The sequence below is a fragment of the Populus trichocarpa genome, chromosome 18 (genome assembly GCF_000002775.5).
Source record: "Populus trichocarpa isolate Nisqually-1 chromosome 18, P.trichocarpa_v4.1, whole genome shotgun sequence".
Classification (NCBI taxonomy): domain Eukaryota; kingdom Viridiplantae; phylum Streptophyta; class Magnoliopsida; order Malpighiales; family Salicaceae; genus Populus; species Populus trichocarpa.
This window is the reverse complement of record NC_037302.2, coordinates 4,228,406-4,241,120: the sequence shown is the minus strand read 5'-3', so window position 1 is coordinate 4,241,120 and position 12,715 is coordinate 4,228,406. Positions and strand designations below refer to the sequence as shown.

General features: G+C 34.2%; 1 protein-coding gene across 2 annotated transcripts; it reads right to left on the bottom strand.

The window, feature by feature from the left end:
• Positions 1–2,800: 2,800 nt before the first annotated feature.
• Positions 2,801–11,839, bottom strand: LOC18107733 (copper-transporting ATPase PAA2, chloroplastic). Of its 2 annotated transcripts, XM_006371981.3 has the most exons (17): positions 11,098–11,839; positions 10,838–10,915; positions 10,395–10,492; positions 10,255–10,308; positions 9,890–9,976; positions 8,990–9,154; positions 8,310–8,420; positions 7,934–8,002; positions 7,077–7,186; positions 6,484–6,589; positions 6,285–6,351; positions 5,805–5,884; positions 5,178–5,632; positions 4,411–4,585; positions 3,890–4,021; positions 3,293–3,443; positions 2,801–3,128 (listed from the first exon to the last, which is right to left on the bottom strand). In XM_006371981.3, the coding sequence occupies exons 1-17, from the start codon at positions 11,726–11,728 to the stop codon at positions 3,028–3,030; spliced, it is 2,670 nt and encodes an 889-aa protein (XP_006372043.1). In that variant the 5' UTR covers positions 11,729–11,839; the 3' UTR covers positions 2,801–3,027. The 2 variants fall into 2 exon arrangements, with proteins under 2 accessions (XP_006372043.1, XP_024445979.1); XM_024590211.2 differs by lacking the exons at positions 5,805–5,884; positions 6,285–6,351.
• Between the last annotated feature and the right edge of the window lie 876 nt (positions 11,840–12,715).

Sequence of the window (12,715 nt, the reverse complement as noted above, 5' to 3'; positions counted from 1 at the left end):
TGGTAAACTTACAAGAAGACACTTAAGCCTTGTTTGTTTTCAGGAATTCATTTTTCTGGAAACCATTTTCCTCACTTTCTCATGTTTGGTAAACACAAGGAAAGTTAGTCAAAGAAACTGAATTCCAGTCAAAAAAAAAAGTAAAGCTTTATGGCAGGAAAGTGTTTTCCTTCTCTTATCTCAAGGAAAACACTTTTCTTTGTTTAACGTGTGTTGTCTCCTTGTGACAAGCAAAAAACGTGTGTTGTCTCCTTCACTTTCATTTTCCTTGTATTTTCAATTTTTTTTTTTCCTAGTGCTTTGTTATTTCCTAGTGCTTTGGTAATAACAAATAGAATAGTGAAAATTTTATTCCCATAGAGGATAAATGAATATGAGGGAGACGAGAATATAAAATATAAAATGAAAATAAGATTTTTTTAAAAAATAATATATAGTTATATTTTATAAAATAAGCTATATATGAATATAGGATATAATAAAAAAAAATTCATCATTACACTTTTTAGATTTTATTCTTTTATTGTAAGTGATTAAATATTAATATTTAATATTTTCATATATTAGATAAATTTGAAAGAAAAAATTCATTAATAAATTATTTTCCAGTTCATTTTCCATAACATAACCAAACACCGAAAATTGTTTTCCATTTTATTTTCCATAACACTACCAAACATCGAAAAATAATTTACTTTTCAGGAATTCACTTTCCAAGGAAACAACTTTCCAAAAGAAAACTATTTTCCAGCAAACAAACAGGGTTAGACAAAGACAGTTGATTAGAGACATCATATCACCTGACAGATTATTGTTTTCCAGTCACTTGCGTTTTAATAAATGAAATTTCAAGTAACATCATCGGCAACAAAATGATATCAAATCATCGGATAACTGCTAAGCACAAAACAAGATAAGTAAACTATTGTAAAAAATAAAACTTGTAAATACTAAGAATAAGGTTCTAAAAATATGAAATAATATGAGTGTATCACTCCTCTATTATGAGTGTGATCTAACTCATGTCTCTGTCCTAACTTCTAGTTGAATGAGTAGAAAATCATCATAATCCGCTGATCCATTTAGGGTTGTTAGGAGCAAATGAGACATGTCATTGATGTTTGATTTGCTACAAAGGAATGATCAAAGTATGTTTGAGAATTCATATGCTGATCTAGGTATGACTTCTTTGAGTCTATTAACAATAAATATTTATTATTGAGTTTATATTTAATATTAATATTATTTTTGCATTTACAAATGAAGGAAGTGAAAATTGATAAGTTGCCTTATTAACAAAGCTAGTATCCGTTATACAAGTGTCGATAGACCAGTGTATAAGAAAAAATAAAAAGTTGCTTGAATTACTTGTAAGATGTACTAAACCAAATAAATCACAAAAAAATAAATGAATAAATAAAGGAGCAAAAATATATAGTTATTATGCAATTCATCATAAATCAAAAAGAAGTTTTGATTATAAGTTGCTTGAAAACCAAAGAAATTATAAGAAAAGAAGCATTGTATAAATTATAGTTTTAATGCAATTCACCCTAAATCTAGAAAAAATTGTGATTAAAAGTTGCTTAAAAATTACAAGAAAGATAAAATAACTAAAAACAAATATAGTTATTATTCATTTCACCCTAAATCTAAAATTAATCTAAATGGATTAGCAATCCTCAATTTCACATTAACAACAATTGACATTTTAGATTTAGGGATTTAGAGTTTGGATTTAGAGTTAGTTTTTAGAGTTAACAGTTTTGAGTTTGTATTTTAGGGTTAATGTTAAATGTTCGGATTGGTTTTTTTTTTTTTTGTTAAGGATTTGGGGTTACGAATTTGGATTAGGATTAGTTTTGTTGTTAACAGTTTGAGGTTAGGGATTAGTCGGGGTTGGTTTGGATTAGAGTTATGATTAAACGTTTGGAATTAGAAGTATAGAAGTATAGTTAGGGTTAGGATTTGAATTAGGGTTAGTGAGTGTTAAGAGTTTTGATTATTATTAGGTTAGTATTTTTTATCTTTTAGAGGTTAGTGATTAGTAAGGGTTAGCTATTAGTTAGGGAGTAGCTATTTCATTTTCTACATTCATTCGTTTGCCAGACTCGTGTAGCTTTGCATGGAAATTGTTCAAAATTGCTTTGTTTTTCTGCTAGCTCGGCGCTAGTGGGCACTGAATTTCCAATGATGTCTCGTATGAAAGCTCATGGCTAATTGACGATAGTACTAATAGGCAGTAGGTCCCCCACGATTTTTTTTTAGCATTTAAATATATGATGATGATTATTTTTAAAATATTTTTAAAAAATATATATATTAAATTAATATTTTTTATTTTAAAAAAATTATTTTTAATATATATATATATATTAAACTAATCTAAAAATAAAAAATAAAAAAAAAATTAATTTTTTTAAAAAACATTTTTAAAACATAAAATTAAACAGATTTTAAAATTCGTTGGGTGACAAGAATGAAAAAATTCATCGTGTGGCAACATTTCTCAACAACAGGAATTGTTCACGATCACGTGCCCAGTAATGCATATATTTATTTATTATTTTAGGGATTAATGGGCCCGAGAGTCTTCTCCATTGGAAGCCCAACATAAGCCTAAAATTTAAAAAGAAGAAGAAGAAGAAGAAAGAAGAAGCAGCAATTCTTCAGTGTATAATGGAGGTGCATGTGTTGGAGGGAGGTCCATGTATTTGTCTTTCATGACCAATTTCTATCAAGTAAAGTGCAGTAAAATTAGGCTTGCTTGACTTTATTTTATTTTTATGAAGAACATGTGTGACAAATTTATGGTTGCATGCAACCATTAGAAGCAATGCCTCAACCATTTCATCTCATAAATTTATTGTTTTACTTGCGCGATGTCAAAGAAATAAAAGACAAATAGAGTGCAGAATAAATACTCCATGCTTACACTGCAGACTTGACACAGATACAATGGCAGGCATTTCTTAATTTTATTCAAGCAAATCCATAAAGAAGTTGAGACTTAGGCGTATCTGTAACTCACGTACTTCTCTCTCTGTTCCTCCCAGTTTCAGATCTATGGAGCTGTAGAAGCAATGAGTTGGAGACAACAAATATCGAGCTCAAGGCCATCAGTCCACCTGTCAAATCAAAACATCAACGGTTGCTCTGTAAATGCGGAAAGAAAATTTTCTAGGATAGGAGGATCCATAAGCAATGATTGTTCGGTAATGGCATGGCCTTAGTTTTTATCCAGTCCAAGGATTTTTTTCAATTGCGGAAAGAGAGATGTGAATTTACTCACCTGAAAGTGAAGGAGTCATGGCAAAATCGTATTGCGGAAGCAGTACTCCGGCCGCAATAGGAATAGCAACAACATTATACGCTATTGCCCATGATAAATTTTGGTACACTTTGGCCATTGTTGCTCGTGAAAGATCCAGGGCATCTACAACCTGTCATGACACATATCAGAACCATTCATCCTCATCTTAACTCTACTCACTGTTCGTTGTGGTTGAAAATCCCATTTGTATCGTCAATGGGTTCAAATTTCATGCCTGAAAAAAACAATCTCATTTTTTTTTCTTTCAATATCCAGAAAAACAAACTCATTTCTAACTGTTGGACAAGGTTTACATCGACCTTCTCAAAATTCAATCCCATTCATAACGAATTAAATTATTAAGTGCCCCACTCAGGTTCGAATCTCTCCCTTGCAACTAAAAATAAAGATTAGATGATAAAGGTGGCTATGATTTTAATACTCAATTGTAACAAATTATTCCTATGCGCATATGAATTGGAATACAGGGAAAATGAAACTTTGGGATTCATCATTATCTTTAAGAAAAAAAAAGAGAGATTCATCAAAGAAATCTATGATAGAAGGTAAACATACTTGTGCAAGTCTGTTGCCAAGAAGTATAATGGATGCGACATCAGATGCAGCATTTTCTTGAGCTTCATTCTGGATGGCAATTCCAACATCAGCAAGAGCCAAAGAAGGTGCATCATTTATTCCATCACCTACCTTCAAAAAGCTAAGTGTCAGCTGCGTATGATGTCCACCACCAAAGTCATCATCTTAACTTCAATGTGTTGATGGAACAGGCTTCATGTTTGACACCTCTAATCTCATGCTCACAGGATGGTTGGACAACAAAAATTCAAAAATTTACTGTAGAACTATATTTGTAGCATTCATAGAGTTTAGAATTAAATGCATGGAGATTTTCACGCTTACGATTCACCGAAAAGAAACAATGAGATGCAACAACAATTCTTTAGTCAAATATTTCACAGAAGAGAATGAATGGATTCTTACCCCAGATGAGATGATTATTGATATATTGTTTGGTCCAGGTTAAAATAAAATTCTGAAGAAACTAGAGATGACATAAATAGATAGATAAAGATTACCATTGCAACACGATGCCCTGCTGCTTGAAGACTTGATATTACTTCAGATTTTTTCTGTGGAGTCAAGGATGCATTGATAAATTCACTTTCTATACCAACTCTGTTTGCTATGGTTGCAACTGCCTCTTCCCTGTCTCCTGATAAGAGGACCGTGTTGATACCCTTCTGCTGGAGCCTACCAATCAGTGCAAAACAAAGCAGCAAATAATGTGCTTAGATAGCAAGTAGAAGAGGATGCAAGGATAATAAATTGACTTAAAGAATTACATGATTTTTCGGTCAATGACAGCTTAAATTTCACACAGCTTGTTTTTATCATCCAGGTTCTGCCAACAGCTCCTAATAATTAGGAGTACAAATCCTCTGCAAATTATCTAGGCTCCTATCATGATTCAAAAGCCAGGGAATATTCTATATTTTCTTTAGTGGTTGGCCAATATTGTCATGGACTGACCATTTACAGAGGCAAAAGGAAAACATCAGGTACTTTGAGCAACACTATGATTGTCTTAAGGAGTTCAAAGCAACACTTCTGTTTGGATTTTAGAATACAAAGCATTTACCAAACAGGAAAATAATGAAAACCATTTCACTAATCCCAGCGGGAGATGCTAAGAACAAGTCTACTAGTCATGGAAGGGAAAAATCAATTGGAACTTGTATTTACAAAACCTGAATCATGGTATGCATGTTAAAGAAGAAGAAACCTTCAATAACAACTTACAACAAAATTCACTCAGAATTATCAGTTGGGAATGCAAATTTACCTACTTATAGTAGATTCAGCATCATGGCGCAAACAGTCAGATATTGCAATAGCACCAATGATGCCTTCCCCTTCTCGTCCAACATAGACAACTGTTTTTGAATAGTTTGATGATGGCATCCCTTCTGAGGACTGATACGTCACTTTAGTTTCCAGATCCTTTAGATCAGACAGTTTTGTTCTTCTCTGGAATCTTTCGTTAACCCAATCCAAGGAACCTACTGCAACCAAACGTCCATCTACTTCAGCTAAGGTTCCAAAACCTGGTTCCGTCAATTGTCCTCTTGTTTCCGGGATAGTCAATTTTAATGATTCTGCTTTGTTTACAATAGCTTTTGCAATTGGATGCAATGCTGTTCTCTCTACAGCAAATGCCATTTGAAGAATTTCTGATTCTTCGTAAGAGATTGAGGCCACAGCAGAAACAGCAGGCTTTCCTTCAGTGAGGGTTCCTGTCTGAAAATTGGAAAATGAGCAAGAATGGAGTGTTAAAGTTCTCAATGATGGGAGTCAAATGCATTAATTAATTCATGAGTTATTTCATAAGTCAATCTCAATTCACACAAGTGTGTGGTGCATCTGTTGAGAGAGAGGAAGAGAGTGTAGTTCTATTGAATGTAGAACAAACCTTATCAAGAGCAACATAACTAATGCTTGCTAAGCGTTCCAATACATCTCCTCCTCTTATTAGAAGTCCTTGCTTTGCTCCTTATGTTTTCAAAAGAAAAGGAACTTAGCGTTTCTAAAAAGAATAGGAACCATTAAGAACAAGATATGAGACTTTGCTTCTGTTCAGAAGCCCAAAAATGAGTTCAATATCTTTGAACTCAAATTCAAACATATTTGGAAGGTACAGGAACTTGTGCTTAACATGGGGCATTTGCCATTTTTTTTTATGTCAATCATTATTAAAGAAATATAAAAAAGGGGGCAAAAAGAGCTGGACAAACCAGCTTTTATGTGAAGTAGGCTGTTATTGTTAAATGAAGAAACTACAATCTCATAATGGTAAGTACTAAATACCACTACATTAGAAGTGACTTTGACTTATACTTTGTATACAGGGTATTAAACTTGAAAGAAACAACTGACAAATTAGACACCATACCAAGCGATGTTCCAACTAGGATTGCAGTTGGTGTGGCAAGTCCCAGTGCACATGGGCAGGAAACTACCTGGAATGAAACTTAAAGTTACAATCTATAAACATAAAGAAATTGCATATACAGCTTCAAGCTCAGTTAAATAGTTCTTCATGGTTAGGTTGGAGAATACATCAATAGCCAGTAGGGGGCAAGTCCACTCACCAAGACATCCACAGAAAGTTTCAAGCTCAACAGCAAAGGATCTCCATCTGGTCCAGCAATATCATTGAGCAAAACATCAGGGAAAACATGTGAACCAATGTAATACCTGGACATGCACATAACAGAGTGTGAGAAGCAAGAAGGATAAAACTGTAACTTTGCAACTACGACTGAAACCAATGCTTTGGTGAGAAATAAATGATACTATTCAACCAACAACAAGCTAACAAAAATTCAAATCAAGTCATAAGTTCATGACTGACTGAAACCACTTACCTCTACTGTCAGCATGAAAGATGAAATTTCTACAAGTGAAGGCTAGCACAGATGAATGGAAATTAATAAAGCAAGTAATTCAAATTTAGTAATCTAGCAAATGCAGAAAACTAAAATATGGATTTGAGTGGCCTAAATAAAGGGAACAAGGTCTCTTAGCCAGTTAAAAAAGGCACCCAACAAATAAAATGCCTCTGTTATGCCATTGTTGAGTTTGGTAAATCAATACCATCACTATCATTAACCATGTTGCATCCTAGATTCTAAAAAGTTGACATTGAAGTCATGTGATATAAACGCTAGGAAACAAACCCTACCAAAAGGCAAAAGTTGCTGCAGATACAGTCATTACACTATAAACAAAAGGTCCAGCTATTGAGTCTGCAAGCCTTTGTATAGGCGCTTCGCTGCCTTGAGCATCCTCAACCTGAAATTACACCATAAAGCTTTAACAATTGTAAAGATATTTGAAGCTTTTCAAACTGTCAAGTTCTAATTCCCAAATACTATAAAGCAGTGAGAACTATTCATCTAGAGGTAAACTTTTGTAAGTCAATGAAGCTCTAGCCATGTTTTCATGCTGCTCAAGCAAACATAGCAAGTTATGCAACAATACTCTTGATAATCATTTTAATATTTACCGCATGCCATTATCATGTCTAAATATTCCCTATGGTTTTATGTTTAAGAAGAGTGATCAAGACTAAATAATACAGAACTACTTTCTCGCTGTACTTTGCATTATAGTCAAGTAATCAACTCAATTTAAGTCCAGCCTTAATACCAAACTAGTTGAGGTTGGCTTCATGGATCCACTCCCTTTCAAGTTTTTGGGCTAAAAGACTCAAGAATTGAACTCAATTATTAACCAGAAATCACTTTATAGCATACTCAAAGCATAATTATGTAGAAAAAAGGCTACTTATTTTTCTACACCTACAAAAGTTTGCTTCTTTCCTTTCTATGTATATTGCTGATACCTGCATCTGCACTCAGTCAGCAAAATAAGCAGCTTATTTTCAAGTTTTCAAGATGTAAATTTATTTAGGGTCACACATTGAGTTACTATGAAGTAAAAAAAATAAAAGCCAAATCTGTTTATCCCTCTGTATTAGATGCTTTTATACTTGTAAAAAAAATGAGACGAATGAAAAAAAGAAAACAATTAACTAACCATACGAATGATCCTAGATATTGTTGAGTTGGAGCCAGTAGACAATGCCTCTACCCTTAAAGGACCATCCTGAAACATTTTTTAAGAAATGCTGGTTGTCAACAATGCAATAACAAAACATAAAAAGAAAGACCTGCAAAAAAAGCAACATTAACAGGATTTTCTATTCCATGTTCAAAAGGACAAAATTTTGAGGCTCATTAAAAGAAGGAAAAAGATATCTTTGGTGCGCCACTGTATCTTTATTGTGATAACCTCATCTGAAGGTAATAAATGCATCAGTACAAAAGTGCCACTTAGTTCACAAATATAAGCAGATATGAGTTAGTTATGGCACATACACATTCTCCCTTGCAATTCAAAAATATAATCATACCCAGTTTATTGTTCCAGCTGAGACTTTGAGCCCTTCTTCCTTAAATACAGGCAGTGATTCCCCAGTAAGCATGGATTCGTCCACAACACTTCTTCCTGCAAGAACTCTCCCCTGTATTGGGAAAATTAATTCCAGCTGAATCAAACATGTGTGCTACTGAGATTCAAATGAAATTGCAAATTGAAATACTGGCGTCTTATTTGTCAAATCATCAGCAAGTTCCTTTCAGTTTTAAAGTATCTCTATGGAATTTTATATGAATCCATTAAAACCTCATTGTTAGGTAGATTGATAAGGCTGTTGAACATCTGAATTCACAACATTTATACCATTGAAAGTCTAAAAAACATAGTTTGTAACATTTCATGAATATAGAGGTACAAAGCAATGCAATTAAAGATATACTCGTTATGTCATTGAAGCATAAGTTAGGATCAATTCTTCACAATTTATAAAGATGGGTGCTTGTGACAAAAATCAAAATCTGTGAAAAATTTATGGCATATTTAATAGTGTTGAAAACAAGTAATGCATTCACAAACTGCATATAAAAGAAGTGACTTGGCTCAATGAGACAAAAAGTTATGGTATATAAATTAAGCACAACAATGTGAGGAAAGAAAATCAACATATAAATTTTAAGACCATGAGTAATTTGATAAAGAATATGTAATGCTTACATCTACAGGAATAGTTTCTCCAGGCAGAACTAACAATGTGTCTCCAACTCGGACATCATCAGTGGGGACTTCAGTGCAAATAGCATCAGAACAAAGAACATTTTCCGTAGGGGAATTGCTATCCGATGGAGTAATTACAAGTCGTGACTGAGTGGACATGAGTGCCTGCAAAAACACCCAGATCAATGAAATCACACAGGTGATTATTAAATGTTCACCATATAATTAAAGTTTACTTGATACAGTTCAACAATAAAATTCATACATCTTGCAGTTAACAATAAAGTCTATCAGTGGCTTATTTTGGTAACTCAAGAACAAAACAACAGACAACCAATGTAAGGCAGCAAGCCATGAATTGATAATCCCAACATGATGAAACTTAACCACTGTCTGCTTGTTTGAAAAACAAATCACAGTCATCAAAGGTTAGACAAGCTTGCTCCTCACAACAAGCAATGGTCTCTCATATGTTGAAAAATGAATATTGCCTTTGCTGACTTCACATTGACAACAGTGATCGCTCTAAAATGAATACTCTGAGATATTACAACAATGAGTAGAATGGAAATATATGAAACATCACAATGTTTGAGAAACTAATGAAGCGTTCTGCTGTAAAGTGTTCACTCAAATTTCCATGAATTGGCTAATACCAGTTCTATTCACCTATGAAAGCAAACAAACTGAATGCAACAAAGGTCAAACACCACAGAAAGAACAGAAGGAAAGAGGAACAAGATTGTCTCAGCTGTAGAAATGAAAGTGTTTATGTTTACAACAAACATCCATCATTTAAACAATTCAACAGGATGAACAAGAATTGGATTTGACATGGGAATCAAGTAAGCATCCCAGTTGCTTCTTGCAATAATAGATATAAAAGTGATTACTACTTACAAGAAGTTCATTCATATCACTAGATGCCCTGATCCTAGCCTTTTCTTCAAGAGAACGTCCTAGAAGCACAAAACCAAGAAGCATGACCTGCACACTAAAAGGCATGAGCCATCCATAAGAAACTTGTTCCTGGGACATAAAGTAAAAGCTATTTTCTGGCTTTAATAAACACAAAACTGGTAGCTGATACATGTAAAAAAAAACCTATTATTGTGATAAGATGGGTGACGGCGTTTGAGAGGTTTCAAAAGGACCAAGGAGTAATTTAAGTATTATGTCACACTCAGCTTGGAAGATCAATAAATTTCTCATTAAATCAAGAAACATGAAAGAAAAAGTGCAAATACTAAAAGCAAGCAAGTCACCGGTTCATCAAAGAAAGATGCATCCCATTCAAGCGCAGGGTTGAGAAGCGAGATCTACAAGAGAGCACAATTAGAGGCAAAAAACTTAGCAAAATGATCGTGAGTGAAACGAAAATCACAGTATTGACTAAGGGTCTCACCGCACTGATGACAAATGCAGCAATGGATCCAAATCCCACAAGAGAATTCATATTCGGTGATCCCTTCTTGAATGCCCTTAGACCATCAACAAGCAAGTCTGCAAAAGATTCTCTCAAGTCAAAAATCAACAAAAAAAATTATCTGAGCTGTGATTGCTAGTATGTACATTTGGGTGTTGATTACCCTTTGTCAGTATTCACATCGGAGAAAAACATCAAGACAGATAAATTTGAAAGCAGTAATACAATAGTCAGTTAGCAAGAATATTACGTGGTGATCCATATTTCATAAAGAAGGAAACTTTAATTTATTGCTCGATTGGTCCCGCAGAGAATATGCATGATTAAATGAAGTGTTGGTGATTCATATGCAGATGATATAAAACTAACAAGGTTGATGTATATATATATAAAAAAAAAATAGTGCCAATGCAACTAATTACCTCTTCCTGGTCCCAAGAGAGATCCCAAAGCTAAGCCTCCCTTCACATACGAATTATGCAGCACCTCCAAGACCGAACCTACTCCAAAAACCACATATTAGCAAGCAAGTCAACAACAATTTTCAACTGTCATCATCTTCACTTAACATCTTGAAATTAAGTAGCATCAGTCGGTAATTATGATTGAAATGACTGATGCATTGCATTGGGTTACCGTGTGTGCATTACATTACATTACATTACATGCGCGTGATAATTACCATGACCAACGTGAATCCCAAGAGAGTGCAAGATATGAGAAGCATGAGATCCACAACACAAAGCAACCAATGTCCAAGCAAAAACCACCCGATTCCTACTCTTAACGATCAGCTCCTCTTTCTTTTTAACCATATCTTTCCACTTTTTTACATTCTCTGCCACTCCATTTCCCGATACCCTCTTCTTCGCTTCAAATCCACACTCGCTCAATCTCTTCGCCAAACTCTCACCAATACTCGCCGACACTTCTCCCTCCAACAACGCCTCCGGTTTCAGCTTCACCGCCGCCGTTTCGGTCAACATGTTGACCACGGCGGACTCAACTCTCTCGTCTGCGGAGAGTATCGATTTGACGCGCGAAACACACGCGCCGCACATCATTCCGGTCACATCAAGGAGAATCGGCGAATTGTTGTTCTTCGGAGCTTGAAACGCAGCGTTTTCAAGGTCAGTTTCGGTTTGGAGAGAACTTGAGAGGGTGAACTTAGGGAACGCACGAGGCCGGAGAGCCAAACGGCGGCGTTTAGAGAGGTTAGCATTGAAGTGAACGCTGTCAAAGTTGAATTTTGAAGTTCGAGCGAAGCAGAGCTTCGGTTTCGGAGAGACCACGAGAAGTAAATTGTTAATCATTTTGATAGAAATCAAAGTTTTAGAGAGAGAAACCTCAGAGAAGGCATGAGAGAGAGAGAGAGAGAGAGAGAGAGAGATGGATTTGATGATCGTCAATGGATTGGATGTGATCGAGAGGAAGAGGAGAACATTAAATTGGTAAACGTGGACGAATAGTGTTTTGACACGCTGGATGATTGTATCTTTCTTGCCGGTGGCGGCGGGTGACAGAATTGAAAACATGTGTTAAGACATAAAAGAAATTTTAACGTGTTTTTCAGAGTTCACAATATGACATGTCTTTTGTTGTGAGAAAAAGCAACCATGGACTAAAGTGTAGACGACAAGCCTTTCGTTTTAGGATAAACTGTATAGGATGCAAGCGCTAAGCCGCGGGCTATCTTTAAGTGAATATGTTTATAAATGCGGTCTGATTGGTTTTTAAAGTGTAATATATTTAGAAATATATTAAAAAAAAATTATTTTTTATATTAATATATCAAAATAAAATAATTTGAAAATATAAAAAAATTAATTTTAAATAAAAATAAATAATTTTTTGCAAATCACACTCCCAAACAGGGTATGAGTGTGTTTGGCATTGCGGCCAAAACTTCATTTTTTAAAAATCTAAAACAAATTATTTGTTAAAATTATTTTTGTTTTAGTGTTTTTGGATCGTTTTGATATGCCAATGTCAAAAATAAATTTTTAAAAATTAAAAAAAATAGTATTTTGATACATTTCCAAATGAAAAATACTTTAACAAGCAACCGCTCTATAAGTGAATTAACAAGCTATGATATTGAGAGGAAAAAAAAATGATAGGATACATTCATAAGACACAAGCAAAAAAGGAAATTACATTCTGTATATTACAAGGATGAAAGAAACTACAAAGCAAAATAGCAAAAATAAGATTAACAATAACAACCAAGTAAAGTCATAGAGTGCAATACAAAAGTTTTAAGCAAAAATATGTGTAAATGGAGAGAGGAATTCCAAGTT

Coding starts and splice junctions, on each gene's coding strand:
- LOC18107733 (XM_006371981.3), bottom strand. CDS start 11,728: ATGATTAACAATTTACTTCTCGTGGTCTCTCCGAAACCGAAGCTCTGC. Junction 8,003..8,309: donor CAGCTGGAACAATAAACTGG/GTATGATTATAT, acceptor AAAATGTTTCAG/GATGGTCCTTTAAGGGTAGA. Junction 7,187..7,933: donor TATCTAGGATCATTCGTATG/GTTAGTTAATTG, acceptor GTGTAATTTCAG/GTTGAGGATGCTCAAGGCAG.